This window comes from Hippocampus bargibanti, linkage group LG15, assembly GCF_051943395.1.
Source record: "Hippocampus bargibanti isolate YZ-2025 linkage group LG15, ASM5194339v1, whole genome shotgun sequence".
NCBI lineage: Eukaryota > Metazoa > Chordata > Actinopteri > Syngnathiformes > Syngnathidae > Hippocampus > Hippocampus bargibanti.
The window spans coordinates 7,440,524-7,460,952 of NC_142748.1; the positions used below are offsets into that span (position 1 = coordinate 7,440,524).

The 20,429-nt window shown below is 43.8% G+C and overlaps 3 protein-coding genes across 10 annotated transcripts; 1 reads left to right on the forward strand and 2 right to left on the reverse strand.

Annotated features, from left to right (window-relative positions):
- Positions 1-80: 80 nt before the first annotated feature.
- On the reverse strand, positions 81-10,311 carry ace (angiotensin I converting enzyme (peptidyl-dipeptidase A) 1). 2 transcript variants are annotated; one of them, XM_089016125.1, is made up of 25 exons: positions 9,910-10,311; positions 8,247-8,414; positions 8,084-8,171; positions 7,607-7,750; positions 6,769-6,960; positions 6,557-6,654; positions 6,292-6,461; positions 5,955-6,178; positions 5,731-5,875; positions 5,551-5,649; positions 4,956-5,078; positions 4,675-4,880; positions 4,455-4,591; positions 4,075-4,233; positions 3,916-4,003; positions 3,703-3,846; positions 3,382-3,573; positions 2,919-3,016; positions 2,640-2,812; positions 2,339-2,562; positions 2,067-2,211; positions 1,898-1,996; positions 1,570-1,692; positions 1,252-1,436; positions 81-468 (listed from the first exon to the last, which is right to left on the reverse strand). In XM_089016125.1, the coding sequence occupies exons 1-25, from the start codon at positions 10,129-10,131 to the stop codon at positions 269-271; spliced, it is 3,846 nt and encodes a 1,281-aa protein (XP_088872251.1). In that variant the 5' UTR covers positions 10,132-10,311; the 3' UTR covers positions 81-268. The 2 variants fall into 2 exon arrangements, with proteins under 2 accessions (XP_088872251.1, XP_088872250.1); XM_089016124.1 differs by having other exon boundaries at positions 81-471; positions 9,910-10,306.
- On the forward strand, positions 2,628-16,776 carry LOC148887440 (uncharacterized). Of its 7 annotated transcripts, none has more exons than XR_016117692.1 (13): positions 2,628-2,765; positions 2,871-3,033; positions 5,736-5,858; positions 5,959-6,083; positions 9,537-9,692; positions 10,385-10,518; positions 12,850-12,881; positions 14,450-14,645; positions 14,981-15,062; positions 15,135-15,258; positions 15,411-16,261; positions 16,374-16,497; positions 16,576-16,776. XR_016117692.1 is itself a non-coding variant. In XM_089016132.1 (11 exons), the coding sequence occupies exons 7-11, from the start codon at positions 15,253-15,255 to the stop codon at positions 16,600-16,602; spliced, it is 366 nt and encodes a 121-aa protein (XP_088872258.1). In that variant the 5' UTR covers positions 5,959-6,083; positions 9,537-9,692; positions 10,385-10,518; positions 12,850-12,881; positions 14,450-14,645; positions 14,981-15,062; positions 15,135-15,252; the 3' UTR covers positions 16,603-16,776. The 7 variants fall into 7 exon arrangements, 2 of the variants coding, with proteins under 2 accessions (XP_088872258.1, XP_088872259.1); XR_016117693.1 differs by having other exon boundaries at positions 15,411-16,251; XR_016117691.1 differs by having other exon boundaries at positions 15,411-15,511; positions 15,652-16,497.
- On the reverse strand, positions 15,564-20,416 carry ascc1 (activating signal cointegrator 1 complex subunit 1). Its single transcript, XM_089016129.1, has 10 exons — positions 20,163-20,416; positions 19,972-20,074; positions 19,786-19,883; positions 19,489-19,667; positions 19,287-19,420; positions 19,095-19,214; positions 18,894-19,018; positions 18,718-18,791; positions 18,528-18,645; positions 15,564-16,519 (listed from the first exon to the last, which is right to left on the reverse strand). Exons 1-9 carry the CDS (start codon positions 20,275-20,277, stop codon positions 18,529-18,531), a joined length of 1,065 nt encoding a protein of 354 aa, XP_088872255.1. The 5' UTR covers positions 20,278-20,416; the 3' UTR covers positions 15,564-16,519; position 18,528.
- Between the last annotated feature and the right edge of the window lie 13 nt (positions 20,417-20,429).

Consider the following 20,429-nt stretch of genomic DNA (forward strand, 5'->3'; position numbering starts at 1 on the left):
TTGTAGAAACAAAATCAAAAATGCTGACACGATCGACCACTTTACAAATACCTCTTCCCTACATATGACCATATTACAAATAAATTACAAAATTGCAATGTTTTATTTTGCATATGCAAATATATAATTGGAGTATACAATAAATATAAAATACACAATAGAGGGAGGCAGACCCAAAAGGAATATGGTCAAATCAAATGCACTGTACAGAATGTCAAACATCGATATTCACATTAAGTTCCTTTCCATCCTCTGCGCAAGTTGCCACTTAGTCTTTTTGCTTGAGCTCTATCGTTGATAACGACCTGTTGGATCTCTTTGACTTCCTGTATCTATACGCCAGGAAGATGGTGGCAAGCAACAGGACCAGGCCCAGCACCAGCAAGATCCACTGGCCCGCAATGGCGGCCGCACTGTCTACGTTCATTCCCAGGAAATCCACCGTGCTGGTCTTCACGTCGGGGTCATCTGCTGGATGAGCAAAGAACACGTAATCTTTTTGGGCCTTGTATTTATTTTTAATGAACAGTGCTCCCATTTTGCAAAATACCAAAACCATTTGTACAAGTACTGTATTTTCAGGAAGGCGCACCTTCAATGAATGGTGTATTTTCAAACTGTTTCAATATATAATGGCTCAATATGACTTCACCTATAAGGTGCACCTGCATATAAGGCGCAGGGTCATCTTTTGAAGAAAATCAAGGCTTTTGGGTGCCCCTTATACACTGGAAAATACGGTACACTAAGTGAGCTGCAGTACTTTTAGTTATTTTGTTTATTTTTATTTCAATCTATCGGATTCTTGTCACAGCAGCAAAATCGGATAGAGAGTAAGTCCTTCTTCCCAGTAGTTGGCACTACACCGTGGCCTGTCGATATATCAAACAGAACGGTTAGCTAAGGGTTAAGATGATTTAAAAACAAAGTCTGAGTAAACCCCCAAACTGTCTTTGTGGGTAGTGTCCAAACAGGAGCCACTGTTGTCTCTCCCTGGCACTGTTTTTCACGCCCATCAATCTAATCTGTTCACATCCTTTCATCAGGAAAACAATCAGAGAGACAAAGATTTTCACTGTAAACTGCAACACCATCCTTCCCCCACCCCAGTTCAAGTCTTCCAGCTAATTCTTTTACTATTTCCTCTTGAAGGGAGACTAACTCGCAAATGTGCTTCCCACATGTTGGACTCCCACCTTGTCCACACACGAAACTGTCACATCTTTCAACGCGGCAATCCCAAAGACTTACTCAGAGGCTTCCAGTCGTAATCAGGCCATCCCCGGATGTCCTTGTTCTTATCGTTCTCTTGCTCCAGCCATTTGACGAGAGGTTCGAAATACTCCATGAGTGGCTTGGCGCTCATCGTGGGCTGCCCTGTGATCATGGTCATGGCCTCGGGCCAGGGCTTGCTGAAACCTAGTTTCATCACGTCTCTGCGGGTACGAGCAGGGCGTCAGAGTGACACATAAGGAAACAGCGATGTTTCAATGACAAGGTGATGTGATGATTTTAGCTCCCATTTGAATTTTCTATTTCTTTATTTATGAAATGATTGATGTTACTCACCCAAGCAGCTTCCCAGCTTCCTTCGATTGGTATATGTCACACGTGTGCAAGGGCCCCACATGTTTGGCAGCGTTACACAGGGCCTTATGGAACTGAAACTGGATAATGAAGCTGACAAAGTACCTGGCGGATGATAAAATATACTTGTCATAAATGCCCATATTCAACCACGATTATTGGACGATGCAAACGTTGAGTCACATGGATAGGAGATAATGGCCGCCTCCTTGTTTATCTTATCTCATCGTCATGTGTTTGCACGCTGTCGGCTCATCTGTGATTAATTATCAGATGTGTTTGTTTGTTTACTGAAAAGGACAGCCCTCACCTCACGTAGGGAACGTTAGCCGGGATGTGGAACTTTGCACCTGGGTCAAAGTCATCCTCGGTGCGGGCGACGGGTGGACACAGTCCTTGGTACTTCATTCTGCGTCGACAAATAAGCAACGCATCCGTGTCTGGTTCTCCAACAGGGATCCCAATCTCTGAAATTTTACCTGAGGTTCCACCACTCTTTATTGTACTCAGAGGGCGGGATACGTCCATCAAAGACCTTCCATCTCCATTGGTCCATCAAATAGCCAAAAGGCAGGAAGGCAATTTTATCAAGTGCCATGTTCATCAGAAAGTTGATGTCGCTCTCTGTAACATTAAATCAAGAATTTCTAATTGAAAAAAAACAACAGGTGCATGTATAAATGTAACTATTGTCTTAAAAATGCCCAGTGAGACCAGAAATACATAAGATTTCAGTTTTACGCCAACTCACCGTGATTGTTTTCCACTTTGTCCAGGAGGCCGATACTCTTCAGGTGCTTTGGTGTGGCAACGGACAAAGCCAGAACATCACCGATGGCCTCGTGGAATCCCGGGTTGGCGCCCTCGCGGAACGCCACGGGTTGATCCTTATATTGGAGAAAGTACTGGACGTGTCCCATTTCGTGGTGGACGGTGATCAAGTCGTCCATGGTCACAACTGTGCACTGTTTGATTCTGAATTTGGTGGCACAAGATGACATTTAGTCACATTGCAAAACATTTTCAAACCTGAAAATTAGGCTGTTTCTAACCTAAAGTCTTTTCTGTTGTAGAAGTCCCATGCGGAAGCGTGACAGACCACTTGGCGTCCGTCGGTAGGCTTCTCCAGCATGGATTTGTCCCAGAACTCTTTTGGCATTGGCAGCAGTCCCAGAGAGGTGAAAAAATTGTCTGATTCTTGGAACATTCTTTTGGCATTCCAACCCTGGAAAAAAAACAGTGATCATGTAAAATCCCCCTATTTGAAATATGGAAATACAAAGAGAGTCTGTAAAAGCCGCTTGAAGAACGCATGTTGTCGGCATGCTCACCTTCGCCACCATCGCTGGCGTGGCATCAACTTGCGTGGCGTGCGGATAAGGCATGACCAGGTCCATGATGCCGGACCACGTCTGCGCCCACATGTTCCCTAAGGCGACGCAAAAGGTGTGTGATTTTCCCTGTCTGAATACACTTCTGCTGTTATGCTTATTCAACACGCTGAATTCTTGGGGCACCAGTTGAATTCCTCACTTTGCGCAAGTGTCACACGCAATCTCACGCTAGACGCTTTTGAAAGAAAATGAAATCCTTCCCAACTGTAAAGGCATTTGGCACCAGCTGCAGAATATTAGCGGGGTATGCCTTAACACAAAAGGGAATATTTTTGCTGCGGCGTCTGTGAATTCCGCAGCGTAGTACTGACTGCCTCGCGGTTTTGCACGGTCTGATTCAATCAAAGAAACAATTCTCCAGAGCCCAAGAAAAAAAATAAAGGTCACTGACTATACTCACCGAGCAAGTGAGCAGGAATGGGCCCCCTCAGATTAATGCGTTTAGGGCCGTATTTGTTGTACAGACCCCTGCGAACGTAAGAGTGCAGGTTCAGGTAGAGTGGCTCAAGTTCCTTCCAAAGTCTTTCCAGGTCCTCCTCAAAGGTCGGCGTTTCGTACAGTGAGCGCCAGAAAGCACCATTGTCGCTGTGACCTATAACAAATGATGGATGGTGATCATATATATTTATATAAAATCACAGTAAGACAGTGTGCTACCACCTAATGGTCAATGGTGACCACGGAAAACCTGCATTCCAAAACATTGTCAAGTCTTGCGTACCGTTGAGTCTGGCAGCTTGGTTAGCCAGTTCCACATATCGCTCATAATCCGAGCGAAGTACTTTGCCAGCCGCATCTCGCCAGCCTTTCCAAGCAAATAACAGCTCATCATAATCTCTGGATTCGGCCATGATCTTCTGAAGGTCTGAAAGAAAACATGGTCACTGTGGCATCCAGGACCACGAATGCCACCATGGATGATTTTAGTTCTTACCAGGATCCAGTGGATGGCATTGGGCCCGATCTCTGCAGACCTCTGCAACGCTATATTTGGTCTCCATGTTGGACAGGATATTGTTGTACTAAAAACAGGAAAGATCAGCATTGACTTAGTTCTCTCCCCTCGACTGGTAAAAAGTCAACTTTTGCCCACCTCCTCAAGCTGCGCCGATGGCAGCGCAGCCCTCTCGATGTCGCTGAGTTTTTTGATGATGCGCTTGACTGCGTCTTCCTGGAAGTCGGTCGTGTCAAACTGCCGTGCCCGTTGGCCGTATTTCAACGTATGGGCTGACATTTCCAGGCTCTTCTGGAGCTGGTGAAAAAAATTACCTTTCAGTCAGGGAGTGAATGGAATGGTTGAAGGCAGAAGAAGGTGTGATAGATGAGCAAGTGGTGACTGCTTCAGTCATCTATTGTTTAGTGGAAAGGTCGGTGCTGTTGGACAGTCTACGGCTGCGAAATGTGAATTTCTCCAGTGTTGAGACGATTAAAGGCTAATCTAATCTAGACTAATATAATCTAATCTAATCTCACCATGTTTTGTTTGTTAGCTTCATTGATGTCAGTGTTAAACGCCCAGGAGGCCTCGGTATAGGCATTCCACACCACTTCCGCTGTACTATTGTACTCATCCAGAAGATTCTTGGCAGCCAGCTCATCTGTATTCTTATCTGCACGGACAAGGATGACAAAAACCACAACGCAAGGTCAGGGAAACTGACCACGAAGCCTTTCTATGCACGGTTTGTCTCACCGATGTCCTCTGGATAGCCTTCCGGAATGGGTGGCACCCAGTTAAAGTCCGGCCATCCCAGGACCTCATTGACATTTTGTTTTTCCAGCCACGTGATAATAGGCTGAAAGTATTTCATCAGTGCGCCTGCGTCCATCTTGTTTGTCCCGATGGCGTCTTGAAGCACATCAGGCCAAGGCTTGGAGGAACCGGCCTGAAGAACCTTTCTGGAAGACAAAAGGCTTTTGTTGATCGCCGCCATCATCTACCTTTGTGTTTATCCCGCGAAATATAAAACATACTTTAAAATGCCCCCCGCTTCTGCAGAGCGGTAGATGTCACACGTGTGCAAGGGACCAGTGTGTTTAGCCGCTTGGCACAGTTTTTCATGGAACTGAAACTGCAGGATGAAGCTCACAAAATACCTGAGGAAGAAAATATTTGAATTGAATTTTGGAGATGGAAATGGCCTGTCACAGTCACAGATGTTGGCCTTTAGATGACCCCCTGCAAGTGCAGGACACTCTTCTGCAAACCACAAGCTCCACTGCGCCGTCTGACTCAAGACAAAATGATTCCCTCAAGGTAGGAATGCAAATGTCCTGCCCTACTACTCGTCGTGTACTACTCGTTCTTTTGTGGTTCGCTAAGTGCTGCTGGTTTCCATGGGCCCAGTTTCCTGCTATTGTAAAGCTTTCGTATTTCTGAAAATCCCATTACCGGCATTTCCGATGACAGATCGCAGTATACAATGACACCTTCATTCCCATCTTGCGCGCATTGTATTTTGCGTTACGCCGTGCACCGACTCAAGGTACACGCGCCCTTAACATTTAAAAAAAAACTCCTGCGTTGGTGGATTTGTTCTGTATTTTAATGCATAAAATAAGATGCTACCTGATGTACGGCGTGTTTCCGGGAATGTGGAATTTAGCGCCGGCGTCGAAGTGATCCTCGGTGCGCTTGGTGGGTGGGCAGATGCCTTGATATTTTGTCCTGGAGAGAAGAATAAGAAACAGGTGGAGGAAAAATAACTGTATTCAAAAAGTTAATGACCTGATCTTAACGCTATCCTACCTGAGGTACCACCATTCTGCGTTGTATCGCTCCGGTGGGATGCTGCCCCCAAATACGCCCCATCTCCATTGATCAATGAGGTAGCCAAAGGGAAGGAAGGCTATCTTCTCCAGCGCCATCTTTAACAGGTAGTTGATGTCAGATTCTGGAGGGAACAGAACATGGTACTCGAGTCGGAACACTTCCCCCTGAAATGATCTGAAGGTCTTTCGTTTTCTCTTTACCAAGGTCGGACACTGCCGACTCCAACAGTCCGATGGTCTCCAGGTGTTTGGGGGTGGACACGGACAGAGAGAGGACATCGCCGACAGCTTCGTGAAACCCCGGGTTGGCCCCGCCGCGGAATCCCACAGGTTGGTCCTTGTACTGGAGGTAATATTGCACATGGCCCATCTCATGGTGGACGGTGAAGAGCTGCTCCATCGTGACTGTGGTGCACTGCTTGATCCTACCATGCGGGGTGATACAGTGAGATCCATTATCGCCACGGAATAGAATCGTGGAAATGTCCTCATTGTTGCGGACCCCCCTCACATGGCACTTAGTCCTAATCCTGATTACCTGAAGTCTTTGCGGTTGTAAAAGTCCCAGGCAGACGCGTGACACACCACCTCGCGATCATCTGGCTTCTCCAGCATGGATTCCTTCCAGAATTCTGGAGGCATCTCGGCTAAACCCAAAGATTTAAAAAATTCCTCTGCGATGTAAAACATTGCCGTGGCGTTGTAGCCCTGTCGAAAAAAATGGCCGTTAAAAAAAATGTTAGCCTTTTAGTTGTGGAAACTGTTTTTTGTGTAGGGATACTGGGCCGTTCCCCCTCCCTTACTTGCTTGAGCATTTCTTCAGTCACGTCCATGTTGGGTTTGTCAGGAAACGGTATCATCAGGCCGTAGATGTTGTTCCAGGTCTGGGCCCACATGTTTCCTGAAGGCGAGGAAGAAAAACACACTTGAGCTAAGCTCGATCGGAAATGCCCGCTTGAAGCGCTTTGCGTCCAACCGTGACCAGATAAGGCACCGCGACAGCGTGTCGTCGTACCCAGCAGATGAGCGGGGATGGGTCCTTGCAAGTTGATGTACTTGGGACCGTATTGCCTGTAGAGTTGCCGGCGTACAAAAGCGTGCAGGTGCTGATAGAGCGGTTCGATGGTTCTGTACAGGTCCTCGACCACTTCCTGGAAGTTGTCTGTCTCATACCAGGAGCGCCAGTAGGCCCCCGTGTCTTCAAATCCTGTCAGTGCAGAACAGATTGTTTTTCAGCATTTTTAGCCATGACATTCATCAAGGAGGAGACTGTGCTGAGCGGTTGCAACTTTTCGGCGGCACGAATATGCCAGCACCGTTTTTGATTGGGAGGAATGTCGGTGCCATTTGACTCTAGGGCGATTGTGTTTTTTTTTTTGCGGCTGTGATGGGCAGCATTTTTACGGCCCCGCTTTATTCCGCGGAAAGGTGGGTGCTTTTGGACAGTCACATTGTATGTGGAACTGTCCCGGGTTGGAATTGAAGCGGATTTGGGACAGGAGATGTGAGACAATCGCTTTTCGTCAATAGATGCTACAAATTCGTGTTTGCTTTCAACATTTAGCCCTTAGAAGATGTGTACATTCAACCATGACGTACTAGGTTGTCTCCTCTTTCATCTAGAACTGATTCATATTGCGTCATCTTAATTTATCTGTTATTTCGTTTTTTTGTTCTTTTGACTTCAAGATGGCGCCAAGAGATTCGGTGCCTCCTGTATTTTTTTTTCTTTCCTTTCCTCTTCCATTTCATTACTGTGGTGAAATGTAAATGCTCATCCAAGCCAATAGATTCCGAGATACAACTCTACAAGCCTTTTTGCAGCATTAACACAAACAACGTGAATTTCCTACCATCCGCTTTTGAGGCTTTGTTGCTGAGCTGCACAAATTTAGGATAGTGCGCCTTGAGGGGGACACCCGACTCATTGTGCCAACCTTCCCAAGCGTACAGCAGCTTCTTGTAGCTCCGGGAGGTGGCCATGATGTCTGTAAGATCTGTAAAGGATCACACACACGTATATGAAAAGCTTTGGGCGTGACAAGGAAGGCCGAGTTTTCGAACCAAATGTGACATATTTGTAAAACGTCAGAAATCTCCATTGCAATAATGGCGCATACATTTGCAATGATGTTGCCTTTTGTATTGATGACATTATTTGCAGTACACGAATAGTATTCACTGTCAAAATTCAATCGTGCGCGGGGAAATGCCGAACTATGTTGCAGACAAAACATCAGGCCATTGTTCCCAATGCACAGCGCAGTAAAGGGCAATTAGCGTGTTGTTATCCCAGCATTTTACTCAACACTTCAATAAACTTGACTCACGAGGTTCCAGGCTCCAGCTGACATTGGGCTGCGGATGCACTTTAGCCGTTGAATAAATACTGTCCATGGTGCTGAGAATGATGTTATACTGCACACAAGCACGGGAAAATCAAAGTTTGGTTCTTTTTTGGGCGTTTTTTGTGAGAATTGACTGGAGACCTACCTCTTCTCTTTCTGCCGGAGGCAGGTTAGCTGCTCCGAGGACCATGACTTTGTTCATCAGTTTCTTATCTTTGGGATCAAGAATGTCGAGCACCTCAGGGGTGAACACCATCTTGGCCTTCAGCCCCCAGGCCTCGGTGAAGGCCTGCTCCTCTAAGGATGCGTTGACCTAAGCACAACGTGGACGGGGGGAGGAAAACATGATCTTTAGAGTCATTTTATAATGTCATGAATTGACCTATAAGGTACACAGACATGCCTAAGAAGTATTTACATGACATCAGTATCGTGGATTTGGGTGATTGTGGGGGGCGGTTTGGACCAAAATCCCCCATGACAGGGGCAGAGAAATTTGTTTGGGTTTTGTGTGTTTTTTTAATGCTTAGGTGCCGATAAAGCAGTTACAGATGAAAGAGGAGAGGATCAAAGTGTCCTTTACAGCAGTGGATCAGGGGCGTCATTGTGGAATGTGGACTTTTTGGGCTCTGTTATTCTTCACCTGGTAGTTGTTGTCTTTGTTAACTCATTCACTGCTATTCACGAATGTATTCAGGAATTGAAGATATGACAGAGTGCCATTCCTGAATTTGTTCGTTTTTTTTTTCCACACTTGGGTGCTGATAAAGCGCTCGTCAGACCTCTGGTAATGTTTTTCCCCTTCCACAAGAGGGCAGCATTTCCCTTTTTTTTCCATGTTAGCGCTTTTTTCCAGCTTCTGCTGTTGTTAAAGCGCTATATAAACCAATATTGCATTGTATTTTGGACAGCCACCCTCATTTCAAGCTCATATAACTCCAAACCCATAATACCCAGGAATTAACTCATTTTATTACGATGAAAGAAGAGAGTCTAAGGTTACTCACGCTGTATTGAATGTTTATGTAGTCCTAAAACTCAATATTCTGTGAGTCCTGGAATTCGAGTGACAATGACAAAAACCCTGGCACTGGACTAGACACATTTTTGCACATGTCTGGCAGTGAATTAGTTAATGTAGTCGATATTTGTTGCACAAGGAGCTTGTGCAGGTGCAAAAAATTCAATCCACTCCTAAATTCTCACAAGACCAAGATTCAACAATGAAGTCTATTTGAGAGTCTTGAATCCTTTCATAAATGTCATCTATTTATTCTCCCGTAATGGTTTTTACTCCGGTGCAAACCGTTACCTCATTTGCCCTGAAATCAAATCCTCCCTGACTCTGGACATAACTGCAGGCCTCTTGCTGATTTCCAAATAGTTTCCCGCCCCGCTTCTATGATCCGTTTTCTTTTGCCGTTCACCTTTACAGGCTTCAAATACTTCACAACATGTTCTGCGCAATGACCCTGTTGGCTTTGGCATGGCGGGGGGGTGCTTGCATCTCCACCTGTTCTCCGAGATTGGATGTGATACAGAATTCCCCGCTGTGACAGCTGTATCAGCACAGATATCACAATAAAAGACTGTAAGTATTTTTTAAATTGACGCCATTCTAATGTCAATATCACCGATTACCTTTCGGATGACGTTGTGACAAAAACTAACTGACTGTAAAAGTTGGAAATATTTGTCCTGTAGGCGTTTTTTTCATCTAAGCTGAATCATCTGCTTTTTATTTTCCTCACAAATGAATTGTGGAAAATGGCGGTAAAACAGATCGGATAGTCTAGGAGTGATCTTACCTGCAGTTGAGAGTTGTACTCCGTCAAGTTAGTGTTGTAGTTCCAGCTGGCTGACACACTGTAGAAAAAAACCTCCTCCGCCGTGCTGTTATAATCGCTGAGGAACCTCATTGCATCCACCGCCGTGTTAAAATACTCTCCCGGCAGCCAGCTGGCTGGCAGAGCGTCACAGTGCCGCGCCACTTGCAGCACCAACGCTACCGACCACAAAAACTTGTTCATGTCTGCCTTGCCAGCCGCAAATGTAAATCCACCCCAAAAAAATACAAAAAAAAAGCACTTGAGAGAACACCTCTCACTAACGCTTCTTTCCACTGGTCACCAAAGTCGGGAAGTGTCTTTTAAAGTCGGAGTGTGACCCAACCCACACGCCTCTGCAGGCTGCACTTGCACCCGTTTACCACACCAAACATAATCCCCACCCTGCAGACCAATCTGTCTCACTCTCTCTCTCTCTCTCCCTGCTTTCCTCCAGCTGGGTAGCATCAGCATCCGGAGGCCAATCCGAGTACGGGGAGATAAAATACGAGCTAGCAGCTGAACCGAGAAGAGTCATCTCACCACCTCCTGGACTGGCATGAGGAGGCACGCGGCATACTTTGCTCTCTGGTGACTCTCACTGTACAAATGCACACACACAAACAGACTGAGGCTCAAAAGGGGAGAGAAGAGTAGGGGGCTACTCAGTGAGGGGGGTGGAAGAAGAGGCAAAGGCAGATTAGAAAAGTTAGACACGCACAAGCACTAAAAATGAAAATTTACACTCAGTAAAAAGGATAAAAAATAGTTAATTCCTAAATAATATGGGTCTGGAGTTATATGAGCCTGAAATGGGGGCAGCAGTCCAATATACAATGCAATACATACATATTGGTTTATATAGCGCTTGAACAAAAGCTGTAACAAATAATAATAATAATAATAATAATAATAATAATAATAATAATAATAATAATAATAACATCTTTCATTTATAAGCGTCTTTCAAAACTCTCAATGTCACTTTGCAGTCAGGATATTTTTTTTTCTGTGTGTGAGCAGCGGGAGCCACATGCGCCAGCGTTCACTCAACCCGGAATTAACTCAAATAGGTAGAAAGCTAGCTAGCTAGATGATAGATAGCTAATAATAATAATAATAATAATAATAATAATACATTGTATACAAAACTCTCAAGGACATAGCTAATAGATAGCCATGTAGCTAATATGGAAAAAAGGAAATGCTGCATCCTTGTGGAAAAGACAAAAACATTGCCAGAGACCCACGGCCAGCGCTTTATCGGCACCCAAGCATGAAAAAACAAAACCCAAACAAATTTGGGAATGGCGCTCCACGTCATATTTTCCTCAGGCCTGAAAAAAAAAATGGTGTCTGGCAGTGAATGAGTTAATAGTTCCATAGTCACTTTGAAAATAGAAAATGTATGCGCCGGATCTTATTTTGGTGGTGCGAATAAAATGAAAATCACCATTACACAAAAGCCCCAAGTCCTATTCCAACAATATTGCCCTATTACTTTTTTATCACCGATGAAAGGCGCACGTGGCAGCTTGACTCTATCCTGGCCTTGACTTGGGAGTGACCCCCTCTAAATTCATTTTGCCCTCGTCGTCTCCATTTTGTTCAACTATGTCACAATTAATCCGAAAAACGGTCATATTTGGCGCCAAGGGTGACATTTATCAAAACCGCTTGAAACCTGCATTGCTGAAAGAAACCGTTGTAAAGTCTTCCAAACACTTTGGGATGAGAAGGGCGCATGGTCAATTTATCCACGCTCACATGGTCTTATCTCTTGGACTGAAAACACACAAAGACAAGAACCATCCATCCTGTTGGATCTCTATAAAGATTTACACCCCTCATTTAAAAGATATCCCATATCTCCGCAGACTTGCTGATGTCTACTCAAAACACTGCTGGCAACTTATTGACAGACCCGCAGATCGTTAAACCGATGTTTCGCCGCTCCGGCAATTAAATTAACTTGTTCACTGCCAGACGATGTGCAAAAATGTGTCCACTCCAGTGCCAGGGTTTTTGTCATTGTCACTTAAATTCCGGGACCCACCGAATATTGACTTTTAGGACTACATGTACATAAACATTCAATACAGTACAGCTTTAGAAACCTTCGACTCTCTTCTTTCATAAAAAAAATGTTAATTCTTAAATTATATGGGTCTGGAGTTATCTGAGTTTGAAATGGGGACGGATGTTAAAAATACACAACATATTCCTTTATATAGCACTTTAACAACAGCGGAAGTAACTCAAAATAGATAGAAAGCTACCTAGCTAGCTAATAGACAGCTAATAGCTAGCGATCCATTTAGCTAGCTAGCTAGACAGCTAATATACATGAGACGATCATCATTGATCCATCCGCCAATGTGTTCACTGTTGCTTTGTATTCTGAGCACGTTTCCGTGTGTGTACTGCAATTGCTTTTCCTGCAGTTTTCCAATCCCCAAATAATTGAATGCTCCCACCGTAACCCCACCTGCCCATAATGGCATTCTGTAAGGTGTGAAGGTACTATGATAGCCTCGAGGAGCCAATCTTGGCTGTAGGTCGCACACCACTGCCCGCAAAATGCGTTGTGCTTGTGGGTGTCGGAGGAAGGTCGCGTGTCATCAGGTGTCACATCTTATCTAACATTGAAGTGTTATTCATCAGTGATTGACAACCAAGATGATGAGATCATTAGGTGTGGGGAAGGAAATGATCCACTTTGACTTAAATGCTCTAAAAAAAAAGAGAGAATTATTTACTCCAAACACCATGTTTATCTTTCCAGCAATGCCAGTGACCACCGGACTGATTAGCTCTTGTTTGATAACAACTAGTCTGTGTATCGTCCAGGGTTTAAATAGTTTTGAATTTTTCATTGTCGTTTCATTGTGACTTTATTTTCACCTTCCTTCTCTCATACAGCCGCGCAAAGATGGACTCCAAAAAAGACAAAAGTAAGGAAGACAAAATTTGACATTGTGTGCATGTCATTCAAATTGTATGTTTGTGTTAGTGGACACTCAGCATGGACAAGCGTTTTTTAATTTTTATTGTTCTCATTCAAAACTTTTTTCATATACCATTCGCCCATGACACTGACAAAAAATAAGAATCGGGCAGCATTTTAAAATGATAAACGTAAGTTTAACGATAGTGACGTTTTGCACCGAAGATGCTGCCTAAGTGCGTACTATGACGTCACATTTCGACTAACTCACAAATTGTTGCATTTACTTTATTTTTCTGATATGTTCTGGGTTGTTGGTGCTTATATGCTTATCGATTCATGCGTGCTTTAAATGTGTGCACGAGGTTGTGCGTCCCTGATCTCATGGAAACGATGTGCCTTACCCGTCAATCTATCGTACAAATAGATAAAATGATCTATGTCGAGATAAGTGCTTCAAAAGTACGCTCCGATTGTTGCACGTGTTTTTTGCCAAGGGAGGAAGGATGCGCCGCAAAGAAGCTGCGCTCACTAAAATGCCTGTCGTCCCTTTTGAATGCAGCTAATCAGTGAGGGAGGGAGGAGTGCCGACGATAGGATATCTTCACTTGATAATCGTCCTGTCCTTTGATTTATTCATGTTCCAATTGCCCATTCGATATGTTCTTTAAAAAAAAAAACAACGCAACCATCCGCTCCCTTGCTGTATCTCTGGAAAACGTATTTGGTGGAATTGCACCCAATTGACGTTAAAATGTCAAAGGAACAATCCTTCACTTTTTTCTCTGCTCAGAATTGATTGGCATCACTTTAAAGCATTTTAAAGCATTTTCCACCCTCACTCCCAACTTGTATATACGGCTATGGTGTTTTTGTGCTAACTTAATCTCACGAGGGAGTTTTAAGAGATGGCTTAATAAATACATACTTAGTATATATAAAAATATATATGGATGTATTTCAGAACCTGTTGTTTTTTTGTATACCTAACCTTAAATTGATTTGTTATTTTTTTGAAGGAATGGAGAGGTACATATTTTAGTTATATATTATACATTTAATAATGCATTTCATTTATAAACACCTTTCAAAACTCTTTTTTTTCGGTGTAAAATGCCTTAATATACCTGGGACAGATCTGCACCTACATCGATGGGGAATTTGCGCCGTCTGGCGGACAAACAAAGAAATTACATCTAGAGATTGGGAATTCGCGCCGTCTGGCGGACAAATAAAGGCGTTTTTAGCCCGAAAAAAACGACCATGTATAGGAAGTCGTTTTTGAGCCGAACAAACGACCATGTATAGTAAGGCGTTTTTAGGTAAAAAAAAACCTGACCATGTAGAGGAAGGCGTTTTTACCCCGGAAAAAAAAACACCATGTATAGTAGTACGGTGTTTTAAGGTGAATAAAACGACCGCCTATACGAAGGCGTTTTAGCCCCCAAAAATCGACTATGTATACTAATGCATTTTTGGCCGAAAAAAACGATCATGCATCATCAGGTTGTTTGACAAATATGTTTTTGTTCTGACTGCAACGTTTTACTTTCCGATTACGTGTTTCCGCCCAAGCCGGCCGGAAGCGGATGTTCTCCCAATGCTGAGATGTGCTAGCATGGATAGCACGGAGCTTCTGTTCCGACCGAACGAGGCAACAAAACGAGCAAGGATGGCAGATGTTGACGGGTTCACCCAGCTCGAGTTTATATCTTTGGTGTCCAAAGTGTGCGCGGAGACAACCATCTTGGAACCAGCGACAAAGATTGAGGTTTGACCACCACGCCGAGTAATCGAGCTATCTCGCTAAAGCTAACGTCGCTCCGAGCTAGCGCGCTTAAGCTAACGTCACACCTGCTAATGTTAACTTGTGTCATATCGCTGTTTTGCATCTTCAAGTTGGAAGTTAGCTGTGAAGGGAATAAATACATTTAATTCGCCATTTTAAACATTGTAGGATGAACATTAAAATAGTGAGTTAAAAAGATTAAATGTAAGTTGGTAATGCTAATATTGGCTTGTAATATTTTAACCTAACAGCTGTTTTTGTGCATTGAGACTCTGCTACGTTGGACGTGATAAGATGCTTGCATGTTTGTATTTCAGCTGAATGCGTCATTAGCCTCTCGTAAAAGGAACCGACATTTGACGGCTTGAAAGATCTGCTGAAAATGGAGCCGAATTCAACGTAAGTTTGTCTCGACAAATTTGTCCCATCATATGACAAATGATGATTGTGACGTTCGTGTTGTTTTGGCAGGACTCTCTCATCTCAAGATGCTCGGGCATGAGTTGGTGTGAGACAAGATGATGCACAAAACCGGGTTCGATCGAGGACACAAAAGAAGAAGAACCACGCCCAAGCCAAGTCGTCCACAATGAAGGTAGTCACCTTTTTGTAGTGAAAACGTCTTTTATTGCAAACAATTTTTTTTTTACAAAAAGAACTCACCAAAAGTCATCATATATTATGACACTGAGGTTTCTTTTGATGTGTTTTTCAACTGATTTATTTAAATTTCTTTCAATTAAACAGGCCTGGATGAAACTGATGGGACCACCAGAGGAGGGACACCCACCCGGCAGAGGAAGAAAGTTGGCACCAGGTCACTCATCAAAGTTCGCTCCGGAGTTGTGGTAAGTTTTTTTATCCCCACAAAGACCATGTGTAGTCAGGTGTTTTTTGCTGAAAAAAAAATGTGTTTTTAGACCAAAAATAAAGCGACCATGTGTAGTGAGGTGTTTTGATTTCCCTTTGTCACAATGACATTTTGCAGGTTGTACCAGTTGCACGTGCCTGGTCTTGAACCCTGCACTTCTGCGCTGCAAGTATCTGCCCTGCCCACTGGACCATGGGGGCGTGGCTGTTTTCGCCAAAAATACATGTATTTATCATGCGATACCGCGTTGACACTTAGTAAAATTCTTTGCAGGTTCTCGGCGCTTCGCGCCTCGAACCTGCCTAGCGAGCTCGCTTCGCTCGCATTGAGACACTTGGCTCGCTCGCTTCGCTCGCTCGCAGGTTCACACTTGTGCTTGTCGGGCCCTGGGAGGCTGTCCACTTGTGGACCCGTGAACTCGCTCCAGCGACCTCGCTTCGCTCGGTCGCTTTCGCTTCGGGGCCGTGCCGCGCAGTCGACACCCTTGTACCTTTCGCTTCGACTCGGTTTCGAACCCGTGCCGCGCAGTCGACACCCTTGTACTTTTCTCAGCGGCCCACGGGGCCCCAATTGAATATCGGGTTTATTCGCTTATATCCTATTCTGAAGGTCATTGTTTGAATAAAAGCACAAGTGTGTTGCCCAGAGCTGGATTTGAACCCCAGACCTTCAAGTCGGGAGTCCATCGCCTTAACCAGTCAGCCACGAGGACCACAAGTGTGATTCGGTTATTTTCTATCATATTCTTTAAAGTATAAAAAGACTTAGACTAAAAAACTTGTCTTTTCTCTAACATCCATTTGAAATTTTGTTTTCTTTGCTTATATCTTATTCTGAAGGTCATTGATTGACCAAAAGCACAAGTTGGATATGTTGCCCAGAGCCGGGATTGAACCCAGAACCCTCGCATTGGGAGTGTATCACCTTAACCAGTCAGCCATGGAGACCACAAGCAGGTTACAGGTATCTTCTGTCATATACTTCCCTGAAAAAGACAGAAAAAGACTTAGACTGAAAAAACCTCCTTTTCACTTTCCACAGAAAAAGACGACCACCAGGGAGGCCTGAATATAAGTGTGTTAAACAGGAGCGATCGTGGTTAACTTCAAACACGGCCTCAGCGGACAGTAACGCAGATCTTTAACCATTAGGCTAACTGTGCATGTGTCATGCTTGCAGATTTTGTCACCCCATTTGTGTATTTGGATCTGTGTAAATAAACTGAAATACAGAAAGAAACACGGATATATTTTTTGCTTCATTTTTTCTATGGTAAGATCGGAGCATTGTCATCAAATGGTGAGTTTTTTGAATGTTGCTGTGCCGATGACCATTTTGTGTATAGGAGCCTTTTACCGAGCATCTTCATCTTTATGAAGGTCATCGAGTTGCTTGTTCTGCAGCCAGAAGTCGGTGTCTTCTTGTGCCAGTCCCAAGCCCGGATAAATACAAGGGGTTGTGTCAGGAAGGGCATCCGACGTCAGAGCTTGGCCAAAACAAACATGCGAATCAAACCTCTGAAGATGGAGGACACTGATTTGCTGTGGCAACCCCTTGACGGGAAAAGCCCAAAGGAAAAGAAGAAGATATTTATTTAGTTGTCATGGGCATTTGCATATCGAGTAGTTAATTCACAACCCGTGTCCCTGGATGGGCTTCTTGGATAGAAACCGGAGCTGAAAACTTAGCATAGCAACTGTAAAATAAGCATGCTAAATTTGTCACAGCCGAAAAAAGGCATCTCAATTACAGGCCAAAAACGCCTTACTATACATGGTCTTTTTTTCGCCTAAAACGCCATACTATATACGCTGTTGTTTTTTGGGGCTAAAAACGCCTTACTATACATGGTGGCTTTTTTTAGGCAAAAAAAATCCTTAGTTTATATGATCGTTTTTTTCAGCTGTTTTATTTTATTTTATTTTATTGCTAAAAAGGCCAAAATTGTCCTTTTTTGTGCTCTTCTTCTTTTCCTTTCGGCTTTTCCCTTCAAGGGGTCACCACAGCGAATCAGTAACCTCCATCTTCAGAGGGATGATACGCATGTTTGTTTTGGCCCAGCTTTTATGCCGGATGCCCTTCCTGATACAACCCTCTGTATTTATCCGGGCTTGGGACCGGCACAAGACGACTTATGTCCCTTTGTGGCTACAGAACAAGCAACTCGCTCAGTAAAAGGCTCCCAAACACAAAATGGTCATAAGCACAGCAACAATCAAAAAGGCAAAACTATACTCACCATTTGATGACAATGCTCTGCTAAATTCCCCATTGAGCTCGATGTAATTTCTTAGAAAGCCAAAAATGCCTTACAAACATGGTCTTTTTTTGGTGTAAAAACGGCTGACTATACACTGTCTTTTTTTTGGCTAAAAACGGCTTAGTATACATGGTTGTTTTTTTTACGGGCCAAAAACGCCTTACAATATATGGTCGTTTTATTTGGGCTAAAAACCCATTACTATACATTTTTTTTGGGGGGGGGGGGGGGGGGGGGGGCAAAAACGCCTTACTATACATGGTCGTTTTTGTGGGTCAAAAATGCCTTACTATACATGGTGGGTTTTTTTCGGGCTAAAAAAAAGCCTTATTATACAGTCATTTGTGTAGTTTTTAGGCCGAAAAAAACAACCATGTAAGGTAAGGCATTTTTTGGCCAAAAAAAACGACCACGTACACTGGGGCGTTTTTAGACAGAAAAATACGATAATGTATAGTAAGCCACGTTCTGCTGCAGCTATGTTGACATTCATTGGCGACGCCTAGACACAGAATATTCTTCACTGACAGCTGGATGCTAAAGTCGGGACACAATTTGGGTCAGGCGGCAATTCCAAGTGAGCCTTCAGGTGAAGCCAACGTACCGCAATCAAAATAGTCTGTATCACGTCCATGCTAGCTCACAAATCACGATTAGATATGAAGTTTTGGTTTGTATGAATTCCACGCTGCCATTCAGTGGTCTCAAAATGTCAGTTTGGGGGCAACGCTACCTCAGCTAAAACTGATACTTCCCGCAGACGTGTAGTAGCCCGTGCAGTCGGCCGAATAGCGTTGCGACAGTGACACCATGTTTAGATCCAGTTCTCCAAAATGATAAGATCCAAATATCTGCATTAAAAAAAACACACACAAAAGGCGTTGACTACCTTTACCATGTCGATAACCGCGTGTTCATCTCACCTTTAATAGATTTCTGGCATCAAATGCTTCTCGTTCATTTGTGCTTTGTCTTGCCGACCTGCTAGCATCTTCCGCTGAAAAATAGACAAAGAGAGACAAAAAAGCAGAATAGGAAATTGGAGTTTTGTACAGTCTTCATCTTCTCTTTTTTGTGTGTTATTTACATGTGTACACACCTGTCGTGTCTTTTCTGAACAGAGTGTTAATCACAGTCCCGTGCAGCTTGACCCTGTCCCATTCTCTCACCATCTGTCCCACGGAGACAAAATAGTCCACTAGACGATCCGCAATCACCTGCAATCTGGACCACAATCACCCTGTGGTCAATTTTAAGACCAAGAAACACTTTTTTTCTGTTTTTGTGGCACTTTTATTACTTATCGGAACCATCCGTCACGTTGACTTTCGCATACAAGACGTCCACCATGGCTGGGTCGTCGTTCATATACTCGATGCCTGTTACCTGTACAGGCAGAGGCTTTCCTCCTGTGATGTCCCTGAGAGACAAATTAAGCAGGGAAGACGTAGTTGTTTTATTTATTCAACTGTTATCCAAATTGACAACATACCTGATAAAATGTTGACAGTCCTGTAGATGCCCGCAGGCTTTCCTCACTTCCGAATCGTCTAACAGCGCCAGGGTGCCGACGGTCAGGTGAAGCTTTGCCGGGTTCTGAAAGATGCTTTCATCTAGTCCGTGATCCTACATGGAAAAATAATAATAATAATAATGATAAAATAACAATAATATTTTGTGCATCTTTTTAGTACCTGTGAACATTGATCCAAAACATCATCTTTAAACCGTAAGAATCCCTCTTGGATTTTCGGGTCATTGAGGGGGACTGACAGGAAGTGCGTGAAAGGCTGCTTCTTCCGGAAATTGTCAACCAGGACCTCGATTCTCGTGATGGCGGAGGAGACTGCAGCTTTGTGTGACCCTGTGATGACTGTAAAGTGGGGGGGGGGGGGGGACAAAAAAACGTACAAATAAATGAATTTTAGACAACGGTGTCTCAGTTTTGCATAAGATCACCATCCCTTCAAAATAAGAGATAATACATGTACCGATTTGTCCTTCCATTCCTTGCTTGGGGATGTTAATCGACGTCTTTGTGTCCGATTCGAGGCGTTTACGCGTTTCACCCTTTTTCCCAATGATGTATCTGTCACAAAAAAAAACATAAAAGACAAACCACAAAGGTGTAGAATTCACGCAGAACTGCACGAGCTTTCGATGCATTTTTGACTGACTTGTACAGGACAGCTGGGACATCGATGGCGCATCGGAATCCTCTGTCGGTTTCTTCAATAGAGTGCGTGTCACATGTGTCCTCGGCGTCAAATTCTTCGCTCTCTGCACCAATAACAGTCATTTGTATCGGACCACAAATTGGACCATCGGTTTTGATTCCAAACTTTTCATTGCGTGTGACAAAATTTACCAAGTGGTCCCATGTTGGCGAAATCTTCCTCCCCTTCATACTCTTGTTCTTGAACGACGTTCCTTCGGTATATTCTGCCGTTTATATTAATTAAAGGAGGGCGTAAAACGTCCATGTTCTCAACGCGAAGAATATAAAAGAGCGATCACGATGTTTAAATTCATTGATTACTTGTGGTACAGTATTAGCTAGCTTGTAAACACACATATGCAACACACATACGCTGCCTCGTGCGTCGTTGTCGCCATATTAAATGTCTCAAAGCCG

Coding starts and splice junctions, on each gene's coding strand:
- ace (XM_089016124.1), bottom strand. CDS start 10,131: ATGAACAAGTTTTTGTGGTCGGTAGCGTTGGTGCTGCAAGTGGCGCGG. Junction 4,004..4,074: donor CATCGGCGCAGCTTGAGGAG/GTGGGCAAAAGT, acceptor TCCTGTTTTTAG/TACAACAATATCCTGTCCAA. Junction 3,847..3,915: donor ATGCCATCCACTGGATCCTG/GTAAGAACTAAA, acceptor GTTTTCTTTCAG/ACCTTCAGAAGATCATGGCC.
- LOC148887440 (XM_089016132.1), top strand. Junction 15,512..15,651: donor AAGTTCGCTCCGGAGTTGTG/GTAAGTTTTTTT, acceptor GACATTTTGCAG/GTTGTACCAGTTGCACGTGC. Junction 15,760..16,373: donor TGTTTTCGCCAAAAATACAT/GTATTTATCATG, acceptor CTTATTCTGAAG/GTCATTGATTGACCAAAAGC.
- ascc1 (XM_089016129.1), bottom strand. CDS start 20,277: ATGGACGTTTTACGCCCTCCTTTAATTAATATAAACGGCAGAATATAC. Junction 19,421..19,488: donor TTTTGGATCAATGTTCACAG/GTACTAAAAAGA, acceptor TTTTCCATGTAG/GATCACGGACTAGATGAAAG. Junction 18,646..18,717: donor ATGCCAGAAATCTATTAAAG/GTGAGATGAACA, acceptor TTTTTAATGCAG/ATATTTGGATCTTATCATTT.